A 25,799-nucleotide genomic window follows, 5' to 3' on the forward strand; every position below is an offset into this window, starting at 1 on the left:
CCTCTCTCAGCTGTGACTACTGTTTACTATGCTATAGTGCACACCGCATTGCCCATGTGGGTGCCTGCTAAACTGGCTGCTTCTACTTCGCCAACGTCATGTCTTATGGCGCAGCCCGGCCCTGAGCCATGCATTTGTATTCAGAGCGATGTTCGGCGCAGATGGCACGCAGAATGAGCGGGAGGCAAACATGTTACCAAATGCCCTCCCTCCCCTCCCCACACACACGCCCCCCTCCTCATTCCAGCCTCGGCATCCTGCAGAGTTGTAAGGTGGTGTGGCAGCTTTGTGGAGCGCAACCATCCAGTAACTGTCCGTCTTCTTCCCCTACAACGACAGCTGGATGCTGAGGCCAGTGATCTGCTGAAGGAGCTGCAGAACAAACTCAACACTGTGTTGGATGAGCTCAGCGGTGTCTTGGGCTCCAGGTGAATACCAATGTACAATCTTCTCAATCAGACTAATTGTGCTGCTAATCTGCTTTGCATCTCACAGCCACGCGCTCATCTTATAAGTGACTCCACTAGTCCTCCACTAAACATTTCACATCAATCACATTAACTTTCAACAATGCTTTGTTTGACCGGCTTTATGGCGTAAGCGCACGATCTCTATCGACCTTTGGAATCAAGAAATCACCGAAACAGAATTTCTCCCGACAAACTTAGTTTTCTTCAAAAACACGTTCCTTCCTGAACCAAAATGTCATTACATATTTAACAGAAACCGGAGAATTTACGTTCCTTTTCTATTCCGCAGTTTCAAACCAGTGATCGAGGACTGTGTGAAACAGATGAACCAGGAGTTGGTCCAGATGAAAGGTTCGGCCAAGGGAAGTAATGCTGCCATGGACGCAGAGACCGTCCTGCGGCCTCTTATGGACCTCCTGGATAAAAAGTGGGTAGCATCAGAAGGGGTTTCCTTCTGTTTAACATGTACAGTCCTGAAATGCTGTCACCTCACTCTGCAGAGACATGAATATTGATGCTATACTGTATATCTTAGTCAGACTTCACTCAAACCAGAATGAGAGGGGAAAAAAAAAGTGATTATGTGAAAGACGAGCAATTCCTGAAACACCCACAGAGATTATAAATGCTTCAGCTGAGGTTTAGAAATCTCTCTCCGCCATTGTCAAAGGAGCATTGAGGTCAATGTAATTTTACAGGGGGAATCCTCTTTATGGCATGGAAATGCTTGCTAATCCTTTCTCCCATCTGTACAATATAATGTCACAAATAGGGCTGAGTTTATTTTTATCCCTCAAGGTAGCGTTCCTTGATTTAAATGATTTTTTTTTTTTTTGGACAATTACAGTGAAACCCCATACCATTAAATTGCAATTTTGTCCTGGAAGTTTACTTAGCAAAGACTCTAACTTCCATTTAAAACAGGCTGGACTGAGCTTCCCCTTGGCTTCCAAAGTTATGAGACGTATCAGTTCACCATACTTCCTTAACACCAATTATTACTTTTACTTTTTTTTTTTCATTATTATTACTACCTATGGTGCTAGCACATGTTGCTCGCTATGCTAGCGAGGCTAGCTCCATTGGATGCAACATTGGTGTAGGCCTACTGTTTATGGATGAATTATAGCAAATAAAGAACTTGCCATCTTAAATGGATCAATTTTACTTGCTATTATCGATCTGGCTCTGTTAGCATCCATCTTTTTTTGTTTTGCAATATTTCTACTGTGGCAGTAAAACAGTATATGACATATTCTGCCTGTAAGCCAATTGTCACAGGTATGGAAGTAGTTAGTTTCTAGGTTACGGCCTCAGTTACAAACCAGTCTACCTCTCAACATTTTTTTTTGCCAGTCGAACATTTCCTCAACTCGAACTTGGAATCGTTCCAGATCCCTCTGTTCTACTGATTGAGCTGCCATGGTGATATTAAATAGCAGTTTCTTGGATCGGACAAAATTAATCCATCGAGGATTGTGTGGCGCTGATGGCAAGCGGCCAAAGGACTGCAAGGCCCTTTTAACTCTGTTCTTCTTTGTTGTTACTGCACTCCATAACCTTTTAATACCAGTGTTGATGCGTAAAAGCATTTTTTTTTTTTTTTAATGGAAAAATGATTTATTGTGAATGGTTTGAAGGGGAAATTTCCATTTAGTGGGCTATCCGACATGGGGAATTACTCAATGATTTTCAGGCTGAAGATGAAAACTAGCTTAATGACGTGACTATTTACTTTCACATCAGGCTTATTAAAGCACCTTGCTAATCCTATTATTTATGAAGAACTCGTGCGTTTTAAAAACCCTTGCTTGATTTTTTTTTTTAAACACCTCTTTGCAGTTTGATGTTATTTGCCAAGATTTGTGAGAAAACAGTGCTGAAAAGAGTTCTCAAGGAGCTTTGGAAGATCGTTCTGAACACCATCGAGAGGACCATCGTTTTACCACCGCTGAGCGACCAGAGTGTAAGTTTCAACAGAAATGCAAGTTTTATAGTCGCTTGGTTTCATTGAGTATTATTTATGTGCTTGGGAATAATATTGTACATGGATATTTGTATTCATCATTTGCTGTTTAAGAGCCATTAGGCACTAGTTTCTTACAGTTTAGCACCGTAGTATGTTTTGATTGATATATTCACATACAGTTGCCTTGTGTTGGAGCAGGCCTTGCAATTCAGGAGTTCTGGGTTCAAATCTAGGCTCTGGCCTTCCAATGTGGAATTTGCATGTTTTCCCCGTGCCCGCGTGGTTCCCCCCAGGTACTCTGATATCCTCCCACATTCCCAAAAACATGCAATGTAGGTCACTGTGAAAAGCTGTTTTTCTATATACAGTTCACCCTGCTTCTCGCCAAAAATCAGATGGGATGAGCTCCAGCACATCAGTCCGCAAAGGCGAGGATAAGCTGTATAGGAAATGCATGGATGGACAGTCATCTCTGCCGGTTTTCTGTCAACATTATCCCATTGAGGGAACCTGGAAGATTTCTTTGTCTTCTTTCTGCTTATTATGGGTGTTACAATGGTAGTTGAATCAAGTTAAAATGTTTTGTGTGTTAAAATACATTAATTGAGATCCCAACATATATCAAGATGTCAAGGATTCATAATTGGTGGTCATGGTTTGAACTACTGGGCACTTCTAGTACAGTGAAGAAAACAAGTATTTGAACACCCTGCTATATTGCAAGTTCTCCCACTTAGAAATCATGGAGGGGTTTGAAATTTTCATCATAGGTACATGTCCATTGTGAGAGAGATAATCTCAAAAGAAAAATACAGAAATCACAATAGAGGATTTTTTTAACAATTTAGTTGCGTGAACAGCTGCAAATAAGTATTTCAACACCTATCAGCTAGAATTCTGACCCTCAAATACCTGTTACTCCGCCTTTAAAAGTCCACCTCCATTCCATGTATTATCCTGAATCCAATGCAGCTGTGTGAGGTCATTAGCTCCATAAAGACACCTGTCCACCCCATACAATCAGGAAGAATCAAACTTGTAACATGGCCAAGACCAAAGAGCTGTCCAAAGACACCAGAGACAAAATTGTACAACTCCACAGGGCTGGAAAGGGCTACGGAGAAATTGCCAAGCAGCTTGGCGAACAGAGGTTCACTGTTGGAGCAATAGATTTTCCATTAGAAAATGGAAGAAGCTATACATGACGGTCAATCTCAATCGGAGTGGAGCCCCATGCAAGATATCACCTCGTGGGGTCTCAATGATCCTTAGAAAGGAGAGGAATCACCCCAGCATGTATTGTGAGATTTTGGGGAACAACCTCTTTCCATCAGTCAGAGCATTGCAGATGGGTCGTGGCTGGATCTTTCAACATGACAATGACCCGAAGCACACAGTCAGGAAAATAAAGAAGTGGCTCCGTAAGAAGCATATCAAGGTATAATAGAATAACGAAAAATCTTTGGAGGGAGCTGAAACTCCGTGTTTCTCAGCGACAGCCCAGAAACCTGTCTGAGAAGATCTGTGTGGAGGCGTGGGCGAAATTCCCTCCTGCAGTGTGTGCAAACCTGGTGAACAACTACAGGAGACGTTTGACCTCTGTCATTGCAAACAAAGTCTACTGTACCCAATATTAACATTGGTTTTCTCGGGTGTCAAATACTTATTTGCAGCTGTATCACACAAATAAATGGTTAAAAAAAAATCATACATCGTGATTTCTGTATTTTTCTTTTTAGATTATTTTACAGTGTACATGCACTTACGATGAAAATTTCAGACCTCTCTATGATTTCTAAGTGGGTAAACTTGCAATATAGCAGAGTGTTCGAATACTTATTTTCTTCACTTATATGTATTTCTCTTTTCAGCATGCGCCACTCTTTGATTTCACAAGGGGAATATAATGAGTAAATAATTAGGTTTTCTGGATCTGAATTGTAAAGAATTTGGGGGTCCTTTGTCCTAAACCCATGTGAAAAGTGGGAGATACTGTCTAAATTTATTGAGTTTTCTGCCATTTGTCTCATAGAGTTAATGTCATTTCACTGTGAGGATCTTCATTCAGATACTTCATGGATGTTTACAAATGCATTTATTGTTTTATCAGACTTGGACTTAAGAGTTTCTTTTTATTCAGACACGCACAAGTGTATAGAGAATAAAATTCCACTGAAATGGCTCAGCGCAACATGTCCAGTATAAATGATCTAAAACATTAAATAAGTACATCCAAATACATCTACTTAAACAGTACATATTTATATGCTAGAAAGGGATTTTTTTTTTTTTGTCTTTCAGCAACAAGGAGCTCAGATGATCTTCAATGCGGCAAAGGATTTAGGACAATTGTCCAAATTGAAGGTAATCATGTAATAATGTTAGCTTCATAAAACATTCTCGTGACTCATATTACACTGGGGTTATGGTCAGGCAATAATATGACTACCATTGTAGATATCCATTTTATATGTACTGGTCTGTTCATATATATTTAATGACTTTAACATGTTTTACAGTCTTCTGAGTCATTATATTCATACACGATATGGACGAAACGGGTCCCCATTTTCAAACACAAAAGCGTTCACTTTTTTGCCAAGATCCTATTTACAACCTCAAAAATAAACCCCATGAATTGTGGTTCAATTAATATACTGGGTAAAATGCATTTCCTCAAGGATTGTAGATTCAGTGTGGCAACATTGAGTGTATGCATAATGTGCTTCACGCTTATATTCACAGTCTGTGCAGAAAGATTATGCAACGTCAAAGGAGGAAGGGTAGCTGCCAGCATATGTTAAAACCAAACGTGTTCACCACTCCTGCAGCACCTCGGCATTATCCAGCCAGGCTCCTCCTGTCCTTTAGCTAATGTGACATGAGGACGATTGATGCCTTCGGCTTTGTGAACTTGTGCTTTTACTAACAACTTCCGTATGCTGCTAGCTGAGACATTTAACCTGTGAGTCGTGCAACAGATGCACACCCAATACAGGATATGTTTTTTTTTTTTTTTTGCATTCCTTCGAGTCAGGAACAGTCCCCGTTGTTTGTGAGACTGCCGTCCTTCGAGGCAGCGACATCTGGAGAGGCGTGCACAGATGGGCGTGTGTCTGTACCCTTCCTCAAGCGTTAAAGTCGTTTATCATCCTCTTGTTAATGCTGGTCATGAGTCATAATCACCTAATTTCAGGGATTTTCAGAACGTATACAAGTCCACGCTGTAGCAGCAAATGGTTGCCAGGGGTATTTATTATACAACATTGTCGACCACATATTACAGTATGCTGAAATGCTAAGTGCTATAGGTCACCTGTCACAATATTGTGGAGTGACCTGGTCAGAATCTATTGGAACGCTAATCATCATTAAAGATGCCGTCTGTATACAGTGAAAGAACATCTTTGATGCTGTGCTGGGATTTTTACAATTACTCATCTGACTTTTTTTTTTTTTTGTTTAGGTATGCAACAAATGGGTTAATCTGAAATGTCGGTGTTTTAGCAAAATAATTACATTAACTTAGTTGTAATGGGCAAATTTGATAATTTATTCAACATTGTGGGGCAACCACGTCTAAATGTACTGAAATGCTAATTGTGGGTAAAAGATGAACTTTAATACTCCACATGGAACCTTTTTATTTCTGCCTTTTGAATTCATTTACGTTTACTCATTAAGTGCTACTGTTTCTGTTAGCAGCTAATTTTAAAGCAACTCCTCATAATCTATAAACTGAAATACAATAAAGTGAAGAAACGTGACTGCAGTTAAAGAGGCTGTCGCCACATATTTTAAAATAATCTGTAATACCCTGCATTGAACTTGTTTTGAACTTTACAAGCCAACATCTCAGTAGGTACACCATATTGGTTAGCAACAGGGCTCACCTAGACTAAACTTTCTGCTGTCAGTCATGATTTGGTATAAGCAATTATAGGCGATTTGACATAGCATCAGCTAATACACACTTGCTTTTCTTGATGGATTAGGGGATGAATCTATTTGACTATTTAAAGTTGTTTACTGCGTGATTGTTATTTTTGGTTTACCTTGTCGTGTACTGGAACTGAGTCAATGAAAATCAAATGTACGTGGTGTAATTTGGCACGTCCCTTGCATTTTAGCAGAGATGTTGATGAAAGTGGTTGCAGCTTTACCGGTGGCTTGTGGAAATCAATTTTAAGCAGATGCTGACAATTGATTAAATGTGTATGCATAATAAAGCAAGGCAGGGTTTTGTGTTTCATCTGCAGGATCTAATTTTAGGAACTGCATGTGCATTTTCTCTGCACTGCGCCATAAATGTCTGCACAGGTGTGTTAATGGCTTTGTCAGTGCTAATTATGATCCACAGTTGCAGATTGAGGCATTTTACAGTTTCCAGATATTTTTGGGGCTACACTGATTAAAACTGATTTTTTTCCAACTTAGCGCAATATGGGAACCCTGTTGGTTGATTCTGCATTTGGGAGACACGCAACCACTGTTCAGTTCAGTGAAGAATTAATACCCGATCTTGTAATTCCTGACTTTATTTTAATAATCGTTTTGATGTTTGCGTGCTCCCTCCCCACAGGAGCATGTCATCCGTGAAGAAGCCAGGAGTCTGACTCCACGTCAGTGTGCAGCCATGGATCTCGTGCTTCCCACTATCAAGGTAAGTTTTATGTCAGAGAAGCAGCAAGTCCCAAAAGACATGAATGGATGACCGTTTTTTTTTGCTCCTGGAATCTCTCTGTGGAGCCACGGTGGCTCAGGTGGTAAAGCGTTGGCCTCACAGTTCTGAGGTCCGGGATCAATCCTGGACCCGCCTGTGTGGAGTTTGCATGTTCTCTCCATGCCTGTGTGGGTTTCCTCTCACATTCCAAAAATATGCAACATTATTTGGACACTCTAAAATTGCCCTCGTTGTGATTGTGAGTGCAGCTGTTTGTCTCAATGTGCCCTGCGATTGGCTGGCAACCATTCCAGGGTGTACCCCTCCCCCTCCTGCCCGTTGACAGCTGGGATAGGCTCCACAACTCCCCGCGACCCTTGTGAGGATAAGCGGTGAAGAAAATTGATGGATGGATGGCTGAATCTCTCTGCATGTGTAAAATGTAATTTACCTTGAAGGTACTTTGTAGATACAACATCGGTGGGGTGGGTAGGTGGGTGGGTGGGGGTTCCGGGGGCGGCTGGCTACCAGTCATGCCAAAAAGGAAAAATGTGTTTACCACCGACGTGGAAATATAAATTAATGAGACGTACTGTAGCTTTAACATATTGACAAACACGCGTCCCTGTTTAGGCTGTTCAGTATAGCATAGCTAAAATGGCAATAATGGAATGGACCTTTGATTTAGCAGTGTTTGGTCTTCATGGGAAGCAGTTTACCTCACAAGCAGTTACAGAAATGTCCTATTTCCCTTTTAGTCAGGTTTAAGAGTAACTACACAGCATATTTTATGCTGGTTTCATTTCTAAAGTCACATTTGTATTTTGGAGGCACGCTGGAACGGCCCATAAATCCCCGACAAACCAAAGAATGCGGGGTGGCCATATTAATCCTCTCTTGTATGACTGTTGGGAGGGCAAAAGCTTGACAACTGAGCTGTTGTGTGGCAACACATTTTTTGAGGTTTTTGGAGTGCGGCAGGGAAAAGAAAACTGATTGTACAGTCTATGAGGCGACTACCCTGTGGTGTGGATCAATCGTGTCACTGGGATAAGTGTCATCTGTATTCTAATGACAACACACAATTAACACAGTTCAGCATTGCTTTTAGGTAGTTGAGTGACCGTTTGGATCCAACACGGCTACTCTTTATATGAAAGTGATACCGTTCATGCAAAAACAAAAAAAAAGCGAAAAATAATAAAATGAAACAAGATAAAATATTATAACCATAAAGAGAGCTAACGGCACAGTGGAGCAGCTGTAAACCATTGGCCTCACAGTTCTGAGTTCCAGGGTTCAAATCCAGGCCCCGCATGTTCCGAGTTTGCATGTTCTCCCTGTGCCTGCGCGTTTTTTCTCCAGGCACTCAGTTTTCCTCCCACATACCAAAAACATGATTTAATAGGAGACTCTAAATTGCCCCGAGGTGTGATTGTGAGTGTGACTGTTGTTCGTCTCTATGTGCCCTGTTATTGGCCGGCAACCAGTTCAGGGTGTACCCGGTCTCTTGCCCGATGACAGCTGGGATAGGCTCCATCACTCCCGCGACTCTTGTGAGAATAGGTGGCACAGAAAATGGATAGAGGATGGATAAAAAGAGCAAAATTTTTCATGAGAAACATTTTAATCAGCCTGAACTTTAAACCCGAGTGGACTAATGGACAAGATAATGGCTAAATCTGCGAGCCCATGTAAGGGTCCACACATGAAAGTGACGCAAGCTCTACAGACACAATTCCAATGTACATGTGCTCCTTTCTGAACCCCGACCTGTAGAGAATGATAGCAGAGAGGCAGCTGCTCCATCTCCCCAGCAATGTTTGATATGCTGAATATGCATTGTATTAGCATTCCGGTGAGGGGTATGGAACGCATATAAAAATAAGACATTATGCAAAAACTAGAATGGCTCTCAGTAACTCTACCACAAATAGTGATCCCTCCCTCTAATACAGTGTTATAATTTCTGTTTAGGACAAAGATGTGAATGACAAAGTTCAAATAAAGTTGAAATTTCACTCCAATCCTGTAAGTCGGAAAATTGCCAAATACAAACTGGTTGTCAAATGCCAGCCATCTGCTGAATCTTAGTTTCTAATGAAAATTAAAAAAAATACTGGTTGGATAATGGGTCATACGATGCCCATCGTAATCATAACAAACATACATAATAAAACCTCCAATAATAAATAAAATGTAAAATATATACTGTATACATACTGCCCCAACAATTTGACATGTTCCACCTTTACATACACTAATAATGTACAAAAGTGGCTAAATGCATTTGCTCTGCAGGCCTTTGTAAAACTGCAAAGATTTCACATATCCCTGAGACATTTGCAATATTCACACAACACACTGTTCTATGTACACTCAGGAGATGTTATTTATTTGTTTGTTTGTTTTCCCCCTCAAGCAATATTTCCATGCTGGAGGAAACGGGCTAAAAAAGACCTTCCTGGAGAAGAGTCCTGATATGAAGTCCCTCAAATATGCTCTTAGCCTTTACACTCAACCTACAGATGCCTTGATCAAGAAATATATATGCACCCAAACCTCTCAAGGTAAGACACCACTACACCTATTAAGTCTAATTTTCGGTTTTGAGCTGTTCGTGTATCACAATACTTTCTGTGCTGATGTCCGCTTACTATATGCTTTTGTTGACATGACAACACTGTTTTTGCAACTTCAACAGAGCCCAAATATTTGAAAACAGACCTGAACATGTACATTTTTCAAAATGATGGCATTACCTTTTGTTAAAAGTAAAAATGGAAATTTAATGTTCGCCTTTGCCAATAACTGCATATTAGTGTGTTTTTGTCTTTTTGCCAGGTTCATGGGATAGTGCTCTTTTTTTAAACCACAAATAAAAATGTTTCCTATTTTCTTTTCCAAAGTTGTGTAAAAAAAAAAAAAAAAATCTCAATTAGCATGTTTTCCTATTCAGGCTTATTTATGCTTTGTTAAATCCATCTTTGCAGGGCTCTGTGCTTATCTGTATTTGTATTTTTGTGTCCTGGAAGCAAGAAGCAATGGGGCCTAATTTGAGCATTTTCCTTTATCTTCAGATCAAGTCAGTGAAGGCCAAAATTGTAGGATGTCTTTAAATGATTATCCTGAGTGGTAAGGGCGTTTTGGACAGTATTTTTTTTCCCTCCGTCCCTGATATGCTCAAGAAAATGTCAGGGCTGCCAATCATAAATATTTGAGAGCAAATCCTTATGTTTGTGGGCTAAACTGAGACCTGCTGGGTTTTGGTAATTGTGACATGCAACAAAATGAAAAAAAATAGCCAATTAGGAAACGACCTTAAGCTTACGCTGTTTCTGTCCACAAATATAGTAGCAACTGGTCGGGTTGACGGTCTGTAGAATGTCTTAAGAGTCTTTTACCGCAATAATATTGACGAGAAGATCAGTTGAGCTAAAAGCTGGTCTTTCTTGCTTCCTTTTTTCCCCAGCTACTACTTTCTTCTTTGCTTTTTCTTTCCTTCTAATTTGAGTTGAGATATAGTCGTTGGTGCAGCGTGTTGTACTTGTTCATCTCAAGTACACCACACTACAAAATATCACCAAGCACACATTATCGTATTCCTCATCATGTATGGGGTCTCACAGTTTAAAAAAAATGTTTGAAATGTTGCTATCTTGTCAAGAACTGACTCTAATGCTCTCTGTATTTGCAGAACATTTGCATCTTCTCCTCCTTTCTTGCTTCCTTTTTTCCCCAGCTACTACTTTCTTCTTTGCCTTTTCTTTCCTTCTAATTGTCAGTTGAGATATAGTCGTTGGTGCAGTGTGTTGTACTTGTTCATCTCAAGTAAACCACACTACAAAATAGCAGCAAGCACACATTATCGTATTCCTCATCATGTATGGGGTCTCACAGTTTAAAAAAATGTTTGAAATGTTGCTATCTTGTCAAAAACTGACTGTAATGCTCTCTGTATTTGCAGAACATTTGTATTCAGAATGTGAGTGTAAATGATTCTCTATGTGCCCTGGGATTGTCTGGCGACTAGTTCAGGGCGTACCCCCACTTCTTGCCCAAAAATAGCTAGGCTCGGCTCCACTATGCCTTCTACTCTAGTGAGTCTGAGTGGTGCAAAAAAATAAATGGATGGATAACATTCAAAACAGTGCCCTCTAGCGGATTACAGTTAAAAAATTCATGGAAATGCAATTGACGTAAGGGCAGTGACATCTTTGGATGTATTTGGAGTATAAATTAGACTTATATAGGTGCTATTTTCGAGGGCTCATATTTAGAGCTGACTTAATCATTTGCTGAGGTTGTTTGTCTCCTACCTGTCAAATGAATTAAACAAAAAGGGGAAAAGACTGTAAGCTGCTCACTACCTTTCCCCTTTGGCTCCCACGGTCCATTGTACCTTCTCTCTTTTGCTCTCTCTCTCTCTCTCTCACACACACACACACACACACACACATCACAAAGAAAACTGTCTGGGCCAAAGGATTATATGCATACCACACGTATCTAAATTCACTCTCTCACCATCATTACTGGCTCACTTTTGTCCCTGGTTCATATATTTATACCAAATTCTCCCCCTACTGCACTGTAGCACAGCTGAAACATCTCCAGGTCCCTAACTTTTGTTCAAGAGTGAATTCAGCCTTGCTTGCTTAAGTGTGTGCATCACACACAAAAGGGTTGCATATACTGTCGGCAGGCTGCCAGGCGGAACGAGCCTCACCACCTTGCAACCTGACGGCCTGACATTTTCCTTTAGGTATAACGCTACAGACAGATCAGTCTAGGTTTTATGGCCTAATGCGATGCTTAGAAGTGAAGGTGGTGAGGTGGCTGATGCGCATTAGGTCAGCAAACATTGTGCCGAAGCGCTGGCTCCCAAACACGCCTTCATTAATCACCATCCCCCATTGCTCATGACAGCACCACATTTAGAGTGTAGCGTGCTCTAGTTTATTCCACAGAAGCGTACGTGCATCGCTCCATAGACTGCGGTCGTACAGTTTGCCACTTTCATAAGTGTTAGGAATAAATAATGTCCAGTTCAGTATGGCATAGTATATCCGATCTTATTTGCATGCACTGCATTCACATTGGCAGTAGGAGTGGGAATCACAAAGTGACTGTTGAAATTATATTACAGTGAAATCCTACCAAAGTGCAGATATTCACATCATATTCCATGGTCAAAATTGTCACTAAAAGAAAAACTCTACATCCATTGCAAAACGACATTATCAACATATGATGCTGTTGTGTTGGCACTTCACTGCGAGAGATAATAATGCACTATATCATGATATTGATATTTTGTCACCAATCATAAGATATCCAGTTTCTACCAGAGTTTGATTCCCAGATGATAAAATCTTGTTCTGTAAATTCAAAGTTTACTAGTTGACTGGTCCAGTGTAAAATTTCGCCTTGAATTTGTTGGCTTAATAACGAGTGTCTAATAAAATTGAGAAAGGTATGATTGGAAGTGAAAATGAATACTAAACCAGGAATCTTGTTTGTTTGATGTGTGTCCTGTGTCGGCGATGCACAAAAATCTGCAGGGACACATGGGGGATATTGATTTTGCGTCTGTAGATTCATGGTTTAAGACCCGCTCTACCAGCTGTGTGTGTGTGTGTGTGTGTGGTGTGTGTGTGTGTGTGTGTGCATACGTCAGTGCGTATGGGTCGGTGTGTGTGTTGGTGAACAGCTTCCACACCCAGCGAATACAAAGTATGAATCCTGTCTTGGTGCTAGCTAATCAGAAGCACAGTGGGACGGGCTATCGTTCCATACAATGGACACTGGAGTTATTTCTGGACTCCATATAGTTTCACTGTTGTCGTAACACCTGCCGCCGCTCAAGGCACGGCAAGCTGCTGGCAGAAAGGCATTTGCTTTGTGGAGGCACACAACTGGGGCAAAGGGAAAGTAATTGTTTATTAAATTCGCTAGCCTGCAAGCTAGTAGCTTGCAGGCTAAGGAGCTCAACAGCTCACTCAACTGCGGCGAAATCGTTAAGACTTCAGCACTTGGAGTTGTGTGCGTATTCCCCACACAACACGCACATTTGAGAAAGTTAACTGTTCACAAACAATAAGCACAGCGGTACACATGATCAACATTCAGGCAGTAGTTGGCTTCAGTGCTAGTTTGTAAACAGAGACTGAGTGATTTATTGATGTTTTCATTAATCTAAGATGTTTTCTAAGGGAGAGCCCCGACACCCTGCGGAAGAAACTCATTTCGGCCGCTTGTATTCAGGATCCTGTTCTTTCGGTCACGACCCAGAGCTCATGCCCATAGGTGAGGGTAGGAATGTAGATCGACTGGTAAATTGAGAGCTTCGCCTTTCGACTTAGCTCCCTCTTTACCACAATGGACCGATATAAAGTCCGCATCACTGCAGGCTGCAGCATTCCGTCTGTCGATCTCCCGATCCATTCTTACCACACTCGTAAACAAGACCCCAAGATACTTGAACTCCTCCACTTGGGGAAGGATCTCATCCCCGACCTGGAGAGGGGACGCCACCCTTTTCCGACTGAGGACCATGGTCTCGGATTTGCAGGTGCCGATTCTCATCCCATCCGCTTCACACTCGGCTGTGTATCGCTCCAGCAAGATCCTCTATTTTATTTATTGTTCTAATTTACACTGTTCCATGTTCCTTAGAATTGAATGTCCCTGAACTGTGAATTGTCCTTATATAAGAATGTACTTGATTTATTAGTCTCTATAATATTATATCAGTGGCATATAAAAAGACTATCATTGTCAGAAATTTTGATATTGTGGGAGGTTGCCACATCATTTGATGAGCGAGAGCAAGACAAAAATATAGGACAACCTCAAATCTCCAATATAGCGGGACTGTGAAGCAAAAACTGTCAAATAGTGGAGGGTTATTGTATCTGTACACTGTGATGATATTATTGTACCGTGACATTTCTGTTTTATTGAGCTTACATCATGAATTATATACCTGCATGTAATTATGAACATTGCTGTTATTGTGTCAGCACATTTATGTGCTAAAAGTAGTATTATGTTACATTGTTTTAAGTTCTTGGCTTAATTATGCAGCAGTAACTCTTGTTCATCTTCCTCTTGGAGAATAATTACATAAAATCCCATGGATTCTTTCTTCAATAATGGCGTGACACACGCGGTGTGTTTGGCACGTAACCATCAGCTATCGGTCCACCATGCTCCTTCATCCTCAGCCGTACGAGGACCAACTCGCAACCTTCTGGTGTTCACTATCCGCCCTCACCTGGCTGCAGCAGCAATTAGTGCTAATATCAGAATCAGAATCAGCTTTATTGGCCAAGTGTATAAAAACACAAGGAATTTTTCTCAGGCAGTGATTAGATGAACTGATTCGTGAAAGCCAAAATCTTGTCTTTTCTGTGAGAAATGTTCAGTCTTCTCAATGTGTTTGAAAATTGGCACTGCTAAAAAGTAAAATGACACTTTGCCCCTCCCACATATATTGTTACAGCCAAACGCCGCACAGTAATTCACTATTTTTTGACAATGGCTATCAATCCAATTCCTCTATTGAAACACTCAAGAAGCGCTGCAAAAAAAACTAAGTTGGCCTCCAACATGGCGACAGCTGCTGTGTTTAGATGTGTGTCCGTCACAGGAAATCTATACCACCGATCTAGCAATTTATCCAAAGGTAGCAGACAACTAGCTAGATATTAAGGTGTAGTTATCTGATGTTAAAATGGAGTAAAATTTACTATATTATCTAAAGTGGCCAATGGCCTCATAAAGCCAAACGGAATGGAACACTAATAAACCCGGATGCTACATACATTTTTCCGACTATTTAACTGTTAACTGTGTACAAATGACTGCTTGTGATGGTATGGCTTTTGCTTTGATTGAACTTTAAAAAAGTACCTTATAACATTTTGCTTGCCTTCAGCAACTGTACATGAAATGGTCAAAACTTGAGAGATACTGCTCTGTAAGATGCATTGCAGTGCTGTCTATACCAGTATTACCCCAAGTTAAGCCCGCACTGTTTTGTTGGCATTTCTGTGGATGACTTCATTGTGAAATAGCATTATTTATTTAGCACATCCCTTCGTGCCACTTGCCGCTTCCCAGCCTTCAAACCAGACAGAATATTTCTGCTTTAAAAAAAAAAAAAAATGTAACTCTTCTTGCTGCTGTTGTTCAGCCTTCGGCAAAAGAAAGTGTTTTGTGGCCAATATTGTTGTAACAAACATGCTTTCCCTTTTTTTTGGGGGGGAGGGGGCGGTCTGGCTATGTCTCAGAATTTTAACTTCGCCTTTTCCCTCACTTTTTTTTTTTTTTTTTTTTTGCTGCTGCGTGTTTTCAGCTCAGTCAAGCAACGGCTCGGTGGGCGAGGTGTCCATACAAGTGAACCTCATCTCTCACCCTGGCACCGGGGAGCACAAAGTCGGCGTGAAGGGTGAGCTTTGGATCGGTTGTCATTTCTATTCAAATGTATTCACACTCGTTCGCCTGAGGCAACTCTTGAGATGATTGTGCTGCCAGGGCCCCGAAAATGAATAAGCAGGAGTTGACTGTGCGTATGGCTCCATTTGGAAACAAATATACTATATTCCCTCAAACGGTGGCTAGGGGAGGTTATTTAGTTCACCAACTGCACACATTGGTGAAGGCATGATTTGAAAGGAACCATTTATTTGGACTGCACAGTATAATAATTGAATCTGGTGACAAACAACATGACAAATGCTAGATTCAATTGAGGTGATGAAAATATTTGTATCATCGCTTCATGATTACTGTGACATTCGAACATACAAAGTGTCAGAAAGGTTCCAGGACTGGTATCCAAAAATGTATATTTGAAATCTAAACTACAAACTGCAAGTTTTCCTCTTCGAAATAATTGTCTTGGAGTCTCACATAGCTTCCAAACCTTCTCTCCCAAGCCTTTCTGCAGTCCTGGAATGATTTCCCATTCTCACAACCCACTTGTCATCTATAATTTCAAAATAGTAGTGTGTCGGAAAATGCATGGGAATGTTCTTCTCAGCCCGGAACTGTCAGATGCTCAGAGTATTGTGAGTAGGAGACCTGTCACTGTGAAGCAGCCAGGAGTTGTCCTGCTAGAATTACCAGTATCACTATTTGATCATCTGACCCACCTTAAATGGGAAATGTTTTTAGGAGCCTGACTTTATCACATGATTTGCATTTGCTTTTGTGGAGATGGCACTTCATAACCAAGTCATCGACAATTTGAGGTTTTGTTGATGTATCTTGGTATAAAAAATGTTTTTTTTACTGTGCCCAGAAAAAAAATAAAAGATAAGAGACATGGCTAAAACCAGACAGCAATGATATGTATATGTCACTTCTAAAAGGTATTTAACACCTAAACCCACTCAGAGAAAAAAATGCAAATAATAAGACTGGACAGAACTAAGGGTAATGTGCATAGATCCCCAGAACAGAAACATGAATTTGCAGAGCATTGCAGAGTGAGGACATGTACAATACAGTCAGATTAAATTTAAAAAGAGTTTATAACCGTTAAGACTCAACATGGTATTTAGTGTCAGTAATTGGTAAGTGCTGCTGTTTGAATTGGAAAAAAAGAGCCCTATTTTTGTGAACGTTGCAAAAATAACGGAGCGTGTGGCAGGGTGTGGTGGGAGGACCAAAGGTGCACCAGAGGTGGGTTGGATGAGTGTTGGTAATTTTGTAGACCAGCAATTCATGTCGAATCTGAAAATGGGCAGGCTGCACCACTGTGGGGGTGTTTACAGTCGACTTCATTCGCCACCAAATAAAGCAAGAGACTGAGACATCTCTGCTTAGAAGAGCACAATGCACAATCTGAACCATTCATGTGTCACCGGAGCATTGTCATGTCCCTGGCTACACACAATATGTGCAGGTATCCAGAATAAGATGGCGATTACCACTGGTGACTTTAATATGTCCTCAGAGGTCAGTGTCCGTCTGCCTGTACCCTAATCAAATTCCCCCAAATAATGTTAAACCAGTCTCACCTACACCAGCAATTAGAGGTGGTCTTAAAGGGTGTAACTTGTGACCCACTTTGTGCCACCAAATTATCAGTCTGTCAGGCTCAGGACACTCCCTCGGTGCACCAGAATTTCCAGTCTGGCACAGACCAGTCTGCCAAACACAGCAAGCCTTGTACTTGTAATAAAATTTGGATCTGTCAGCATTTGTACCTTGCCACGGATGGGGTGTCTGCGAAAATAGACTATTAAGTGTGAAGACCATATCTTACAGCTACCACTGTTTTTGTTCCAGAGGAAATATATGATCAAATCTGGTGGCAGGGTGGATGACTGGTTAAAATTTCTGCCTCACAGTTCTAAGGACCAAGGTTCAAATCATGCCCCCACCCGTGTGGAGTTTCATGTTCTCCCCATGTCATGCCTGGGTGGGTTTTCTCCAATTTCCTCCCACATCCCAAAATCGTGGAGGGTAGGTTAATTGACAACGAAGTTTCCCATAGGTGTGAATGTGTGTGCGAATAGTTATTTGTGCCCTGCAATTGGCTGGCAATCAGTTCAGGGTGTACCCCGCCTCCTGCCTGAAGAGAGCTGGGATAGGCTCCAGCACTCCCGCCACCCTGTTGAGGATAAGCAGCCCAGATAATGGATGGATGAATGTTAAACTAACTCAGTTAGTGAGCTAATGGTTAAATCACTAATGGCACCGTTTACTGTACAGTAAACACAACTCATTGTACAGAAAACCACAGGCAACATGTGGGAGGTACTCTTGTTCTTTAATAGCCCCTTCTATCAATTTTAATTAATGGTGATTTTCACCAATAGGGGCCAAAGACTTGTAATCATTGACCCCCTGCTGCTGCACTTGTCTCCCTGCGCTGATTCTTTTAAAAGGGCACCATTTCTTTCTTTTATCATCCTGATTCATACACATTGTTAGCAACAGAATCGCTATGACGACATGTTCATAGCCTTACATTTATTCTATCAAGATAGTGGAGTGTACCATTAGCCTTTTATTTATTTATTTTTTTTTTTTTTTTTACAACACAAGAGGCTGAGTGCAGCCTTCTACGTTAATCTCCCATTTTCAGCTCTTTTTGTTGTTCACTCTGAGCCACAACATCAAAAGTAAAGTTACATTCCGAGTGCTTTATAGTCTGTAGAAGCTTCTTCTTCTTCTTCTTTTCCTTTCGGCTTGTCCCGTTAGGGGTCGCCACAGCGTGTCATCTTTTGCCATCTTAGCCTATCTCCTGCATCTTCCTCTCTAACCCCAACTGCCCTCATGTCTTCCCTCACCACATCCATAAACCTTCTCTTTGGTCTTCCTCTCGCTCTTTTGCCTGGGAGCTCCATCCTCAGCATCCTTCTACCAATATACTCACTCTCTCGCCTCTGAACATGTCCAAACCATCGAAGTCTGCTCTCTCGAATCTTGTCTCCAAAACATCCAGCTTTGGCCGTCCCTCGAATGAGCTCATTTCTAATCCTATCCAACCTGGTCACTCCGAGCGAGAACCTCAACATCTTCATTTCTGCCACCTCCAGTTCAGCTTCCTGTTGTTTCTTCAGTGCCACCGTCTCTAATCCGTACATCATGGCCGGCCTCACCACTGTTTTGTAAACTTTGCCCTTCATCCTAGCAGACACTCTTCTGTCACATAACACACCAGACACCTTTCGCCAGCTGTTCCAACCTGCTTGGACCCGTTTCTTCACTTCCTGACCACACTCTCCATTGCTCTGTATTGTTGACCCCAAGTATTTGAAGTCGTCCACCCTCGCTATCTCTTCTCCCTGTAGCCTCACTCTTCCCCCTCTACTTTTCTCATTCACGCACATATATTCTGTTTTACTTCGGCTAATCTTCATTCCTCTCCTTTCCAGTGCATGTCTCCATCTTTCCAATTGTTCCTCTGCATGCTCCCTGCTTTCACTGCATATGACAATATCATCTGCGAACATCATGGTCCAAGGGGATTCCAGTCTAACCTCATCTGTCAGCCTATCCATTACCACTGCAAACAGGAAGGGGCTCAGAGCTGATCCCTGATGCAGTCCCACCTCCACCTTAAATTCCTCTGTCACACCTCACCATTGTTCTGCTACCATCATACATGTCCTGTACTATTTTAACATACTTCTCTGCCACACCAGACTTACGCATGCAGTACCACAGTTCCTCTCTTGGTACTCTGTCATAGGCTTTCTCTAGATCCACAAAGACACAATGTAGCTCCTTCTGACCTTCTCTGTACTTTTCCACGAGCATCCTCAAGGCAAATAATGCATCTGTGGTACTCTTTCTAGGCATGAAACCATACTGTTGCTCGCAGATACTTACTTCTGTCCTGAGTCTAGCCTCCACTACTCTTTCCCATAACTTCATTGTGTGGCTCATCAACTTTATTCCTCTATAGTTCCCACAGCTCTGAACATCCCCTTTGTTCTTAAAAATGGGAACTAGAACACTTTTCCTCCATTCTTCAGGCATCTTTTCGCCCGCTAGTATTCTGTTGAATAAGTTGGTCAAAAACTCCACAGCCATCTCTCCAAATTGCTTCCATACCTCTACCGGTATGTCATCAGGACCAACTGCCTTTCCATTTTTCATCCTTTGTAGTGCCTTTCTGACTTCCCCCTTAGTAATCATTTCCACTTCCTGGTCCTTCACTCTTGCCTCTTCAACTCTTCCTTCTCTCTCATTTTCTTCATTCATCAACTTCTCAAAGTATTCTTTCCATCTATTTAGTACACTACCGGCACCAGTCAACACATTTCCATCTCTATCCTTAATCACCCTTACGTGCTGCACATCCTTCCCATATCTATCCCTCTGTCTGGCCAACCTGTAGAGATCCTTTTCTCCTTCTTTCGTGTCCAACCTGGTGTACATGTCTTCATATGCCTCTTGTTTACCCTTTGCCACCTCTACCTTTGCCCTACGTCGCATCTCGATGTACTCCTTTCGCCTCTCCTCAGTCCTCTCAGTACCCCACTTCTTCTTCGCTAATCTCTTTCCTTGTATGACTCCCTGTATTTTGGGGTTCCACCACCAAGTCTCCTTCTCCCCTTTCCTACCAGATGACACACCAAGTACTCTCCTGCCTGTCTCTCTGATCACCTTGGCTGTCGTCGTCCAGTCTTCCGGGAGCTTCGGTTGTCCATCGAGAGCCTGTCTCACCTCTTTCCGGAAGGCCGCACAACATTCTTCCTTTCTCAGCTTCCACCACATGGTTCTCTGCTCTACCTTTGTCTTCTTAATCTTCCTACCCACCACCAGAATCATCCTACATACTACCATCCTATGCTGTCGAGCTACACTCTCCCCTACCACTACTTTACAGTCAGTAACCTCCTTCAGATTACATCGTCTGCACAAAATATAATCTACCTGCGTGGTTCTACCTCCGCTCTTGTAGGTCACTATATGTTCCTCCCTCTTCTGGAAATAAGTGTTCACTACAGCCATCTCCATCCTTTTTGCAAAGTCCACCACCATCTGCCCTTCAAAGTTCCTTTCATGGATGCCGTACTTACCCATCACTTCTTCATCGCCCCTGTTTCCTTTACCAATATGTCCATTACAATCTGCACCAATCACAACTCTCTCGCTGTCTGGGATGCTCAGAACTACTTCATCGAGTTCCTTCCAGAATTTCTCTTTCAACTCTAGGTCACATCCTACCTGTGGTGCATAGCCGCTAACCACATTATACATAACACCCTAAATTTCAAATTTTAGTCTCATCACTCGATCTGATACTCTTTTCACCTCCAAGACATTCTTAGCCAGCTCTTCCTTTAAAATAACCCCTACTCCATTTCTCTTCCCATCTACTCCGTGGTAGAATAATTTAAACCCTGCTCCCAAACTTCTAGCCTTACTACCTTTCCACCTGGTCTCTTGGATGCACAGAATATCAACCTTTCTCCTAATCATCATGTCAACCAACTCCTGTGCTTTTCCTGTCATAGTCCCAACATTCAAAGTCCCTACACTCAGTTGTAGGCTCTGTGCATTCCTCTTTTTCTTCTGACGCTGGATCCGGTTTCCTCCTCTTCTTTGTCTTCGACCCACAGTAGCTGAATTTCCACCGACGCCCTGCAGGTTAGCAGTGCCGGGGGCGGGCGTTGTTAACCCGGGCCACGACCGATCCGGTATGGGATTCTTTAGATGAACGCTCATATTTGTTTGGCACAGTTTTTACGCCGGATGCCCTTCCTGACGCAACCCTCTGCATTTATCCGGGCTTGGGACCGGCCTACAGATTGCACTGGTTTGTGCCCCCATAGGGCTACATTATAGTCTGTAGCAGCAAATGTACCAATCAGTCCTGTCTGTCGCCATGGCGCCAAGCATATAATGACAGCTAAAAAGTTCATTTTTTTTTTTTTAAGTTCAGCCTTTAAAACCAGTTTTACTGATCGTGAAATTTGTCTATCATGAGCAGATCTACATAAAGATCCCATGCAATCTGAATTTTTTTGCTTTCTTTAAGGCAGGGGTGTCCAAAATATTTCTTCTAAGGGCGGCATGCAGAAATATCGAAGGATAGAAGGGCTAATTACACATTCTTCACCTTTGATTTGTTTAACATACTAAAAATAATACAGTAGTGTAGATAAAGATACGAGTAGTAATTACATTTAAATATTGTAAAAAAAAAAATAGCTTAACTATCTGTGATAAGCTGAGCTTCACTTTGAGCACAAAGTGGCGCAAACAACTGTGGAAAACATGGCAGTGAGAGATGAAAACAGGTTTCATAATCTCTTCTCCTACCTTGCCACTCTATATAGAAATGAAACAATATAATGCAGCCAAACGACACAGGTGATGTCAATTTTGAATCTTGTTACATGCTGCCACTAAAAAACACAACAGGCTGGAAAGGGCCCCGGGGTCGTAGTTTGGTGACCCTTGGTCCAGGGTCATTTTCGTCATTTCTAGTGGATCCTCTGAGTCAAATTTGAACCAAAGATTTTGTCAGTCACAAGCTGTATTATTTGTACCACGTTTATTAGAAGAGTATTTCCCAAGTCTTCAGCCAAGACACATTTTATGACACAAAAATCTTATGGCACCCCACCAATCTGAACTGTCACAAAGTAAGTACAATGAAGTAGTGATGGTTCTCTAAATTTATTACCTAATTTAATCCTTGAAAACAAAACTATTATTCTGTGACAGGTAAATACGCAGGTTAATTTCTTCCATCTGTAACTATATGTATCTTGCACAGATACATGAACACACAATATTTGCAGCAAAACAAATATTTTGGGAGCATGAGTGACACTAGATGATATATGAAAACACTAAACTACTCCGCAAGGTCAGAGCTTGATGAAATATCTTATGTGATGAATGCCTCACTTGTCAGAGATAAATAGGTGATGTCTGGCAGAAAGAGTCAAGTTTATATGCAATAACACTGCTTCTTAGACTAGACTTTCTTTCAAACTTTTGACTCGCATCAAGCCCTACCTTCCAATTTGAGGGCTCGTTCATCGCTGTTCACGGCTTGAATTCATCCTTTGTGTTTCAGTTGTCGGCGTGAACAACCTCCAGTGGCAGACCACCGCCATGTTCCGGCCATTCGTCGAGGTCAACGCCGTCGGGCCGCACCTTGCTGACAAGAAACGCAAATTTAGCACCAAGACCAAGAATAACAACTGGTCACCAAAGTACAATGAAACATTCCAATAGTAAGTAATGACAGGAAACACTGTTGATACATATCGAGTCGATAGCACTCTTGTTGCACATTAGTTCTTGTTCTTTAAAAAAATTCTTACTTTAAACAACAATTGAATTAAAGTGAGTCTTTAATTTGGGGGCAGGAAACAGAACAGAATCCACTCGACAATCTCCAAATATGAGTGTCTCTTTTCACTACAGGATAAGTGTACAGGTAACTACACTGGCAGGAAGTACAAATGGAAGTAAATATGGTGTTGGTCAACATCTTTACAGTTACACTGTCACAAAATTTTCATAAATGTTGGTCGTAGTACAATGGAACATCACCATAACACCAAAGATTGATTGAGTTGAATCTTCTTTGCACATTTAAAATATATTTTTTATAAAGAAAAGCAAAAATGTGCTTTTTATTGTAATCAAATCATGTAAAATTTAGCTGTTTAAGTGGTACAGAGAAGTGATAGATGGATGGATGGATGGATGATGGATGGACTTTAAAACAGAGTGGAGGTGTGAACCCTATTTTATTGTGTTTTTTGTTTTTTCATTTTTTTTTTTTAACGGTGCCTTTACCTTAAGTTGACATTTTGTTTTGTTGTCAAGAAGCAAAATCATTTTCACTGGAGCTGTCATACTGATTATGAAGACAAGTGTGATTGCAATTCTAATACATACTTTGTATTTTGGATTTTCGCAGTATATAATGTTCAAAGAAAAAATGCATACCAGAGCTAAATTGTCATGGTCATAAAACCTTGATGGACTGTACAGGATATTTAAGTAACATTTTAACATTCACACACGTATAAATAAAGAAAAACTGAATTAAAAACATTTCCCTTCTATGACAAGGGCAAGATGTATTTTTAAAAACTATTAATTGACATACTGTATGAATGTACAAATAATTTAAAAGCTGATACTAGTAAAAATGAAATACAGTGGAACCTCTGAGTTCAAATGACTTCTGAAGTCATACAAATCGGACTTAACCCCCCCCCCAAAAAAAAAAAAAAATCTGCGTAAAAACTGCCTCGTTGTTTGACCCAATTCTCTGAGTACGACCACCTGAGCAAACCGAACCAATGTCGAACATGTACCCGAGTCAAGCTGAGCGAAAAATCATCTCACTGACTAATGAATGGCGAATGGTTGTTTTCTGTATGTTACTATCAATTGAAGATCTGAGGTTTGCCTTCCCTCTTACCAATAGCGTCTTGAGCAACGAGCACGGCCCAGAGGCGTACGAGCTGCACGTGTCGGTGAAGGACTACTGCTTCGCACGCGAGGACCGAATCATTGGCATGACCGTCATCCAGCTCCGCGAGCTGGCCGACTCGGCCAGCTGTGCCGCCTGCTACCCGTTGGTGAAGAGCATCGCCACAGACGAGACGGGCCTCACCATCCTGCGGATACTCTCACAAAGGACCAACGATGAGGTGGCCAAAGAGTTTGTGCGTCTCAAGACGGACACACGCTCAGCGGAGGAAGTCTCCTAATGCCAACTGAGGTGTGTGTGGGGGAAAAAAAAAAATAGTAGTATTCCTTCCGAGTGGTGTTGTCTTAAAGATGAGAATGAAGGGATGGTTGTTCTTCTTGAGATGATCCAAAGTAGGAAAGGAGCGAGGAAGTTGTTTGTTTGTTTGTTTGTTTCTGTGCATGTGTGTAAGGAAAAAACAAAAAAACATCTGTTGGAATGTTCATTTGAATACTACAAGTACGTACAAGTGTTTACTGACCGTATGCTTATAATTAAGTACTATATTCTACCAGTTACGTTCAAACAAACACAGAAAAAACCTTTTGTACCACTTAGTCTTTTTTGAACTGAGATTTGTTCCAATAAAGTGCCAAACCAGTGGAGTTCAAACAAAAACTACAGTAAACAAACAAAAAAAAGAACAAAACATGAAGGAATTACGGCGATGAACTTGGTATGTTGGAAAATTTGCTCGATTATCCAGTGTAAGTCACTTTCTGACTGTGTGGTGTTCTGATTGTTGCAGTCTGTCATTTTTGGTTTTGCTTTTTTTTTTTTTAACATTTTGCCACCCACCACTGGTGTAGTGTTCCTTGTTGCTCTTTAAAATTAGTTTTCATGTTTTGCTACCCAGTTATTTGTCATGATTAATGTCTACTACAATTTTTATCCCTCAGCACTGTTGTTGAGTTCCCTTTATTTTTTTTTCCATTATTTTATACATTTTTTTTTATTCATGCTACCTTGCACTTTTGTGCCGTTTTCGTTATTTTTTTTCCAAATGTATTATTTTATTGCCCTCAAAACTGTTGTGGAGTCTATTATATTTTTATTATATTTCTCCCCACCCAACACTGTCCTTAGTATTTTATTTTATAATGCTCTTATGTTTGCCACACAGCACTCTTGTGAAGTTGCTTCTTTTTTTGATTTAGTAATTTTATTTGTTTCATTTGTTGGTCACCAAGCACTGTTAAGTGTTTTCTGAGGTTTTTTTTGTCTTTAATTGTTTTCATGCATTTCATTTTTTCCCCATCATTCCCCATGTTTCCACGGTAACAACCAAGCAGGGTCCCGACCCCCTTGCCTTCAAACTTTTTGCATCGTAAGTTAACCAAGAGAAAATAGTGTTTGTTTGCTTTTCTTATTTTGAAATGGCGATGACTGCTATGTAAACCTTCATAGGTGTTTGTAATTTTATAATCATGACATGACAACAGACTCCAGACAGAATGGGTAAGTTGAGTATTTTTTTTTCTCCCCCTTTTTCTGTTTATTTTAAACCGACAGCTTCCGGCCTTTCTGAATGACCACTGTGAACATGAGTTTTGGAAAACAACCTTACGCCGCACCATTTCATATCATCTTTTCTGATCTGTTAAGTTCCTTATAAACTGCCAAAATTGTTTAGAATCTTTTTACAAAAAAAGCAATCCATTCCATATATGGAGATATATATGTACATGTGGTCCGATTGTGCATAGGGTGGTTCCGAGA

At 41.1% G+C, this 25,799-nt stretch overlaps 1 protein-coding gene across 1 annotated transcript in view; it reads left to right on the forward strand.

Moving 5' to 3' along the window:
• The window catches only part of LOC133497496 (protein unc-13 homolog C), a 137,157-nt gene extending 112,265 nt beyond the window's left edge, over window positions 1–24,892 (forward strand). Inside the window, exons 24-32 of the mRNA XM_061813390.1 lie at window positions 340–428; window positions 760–897; window positions 2,313–2,440; window positions 4,751–4,803; window positions 7,022–7,102; window positions 9,525–9,672; window positions 15,465–15,557; window positions 22,665–22,824; window positions 24,036–24,892. Coding sequence (XP_061669374.1) covers window positions 340–428; window positions 760–897; window positions 2,313–2,440; window positions 4,751–4,803; window positions 7,022–7,102; window positions 9,525–9,672; window positions 15,465–15,557; window positions 22,665–22,824; window positions 24,036–24,321 — 1,176 coding nt within the window. The 3' untranslated portion in view covers window positions 24,322–24,892. The remainder of the gene's footprint in view (window positions 1–339; window positions 429–759; window positions 898–2,312; window positions 2,441–4,750; window positions 4,804–7,021; window positions 7,103–9,524; window positions 9,673–15,464; window positions 15,558–22,664; window positions 22,825–24,035) is intronic.
• The last annotated feature ends 907 nt before the right edge of the window (window positions 24,893–25,799 follow it).

The sequence above is a fragment of the Syngnathoides biaculeatus genome, chromosome 3, assembly GCF_019802595.1.
Source record: "Syngnathoides biaculeatus isolate LvHL_M chromosome 3, ASM1980259v1, whole genome shotgun sequence".
Lineage (NCBI taxonomy): Eukaryota > Metazoa > Chordata > Actinopteri > Syngnathiformes > Syngnathidae > Syngnathoides > Syngnathoides biaculeatus.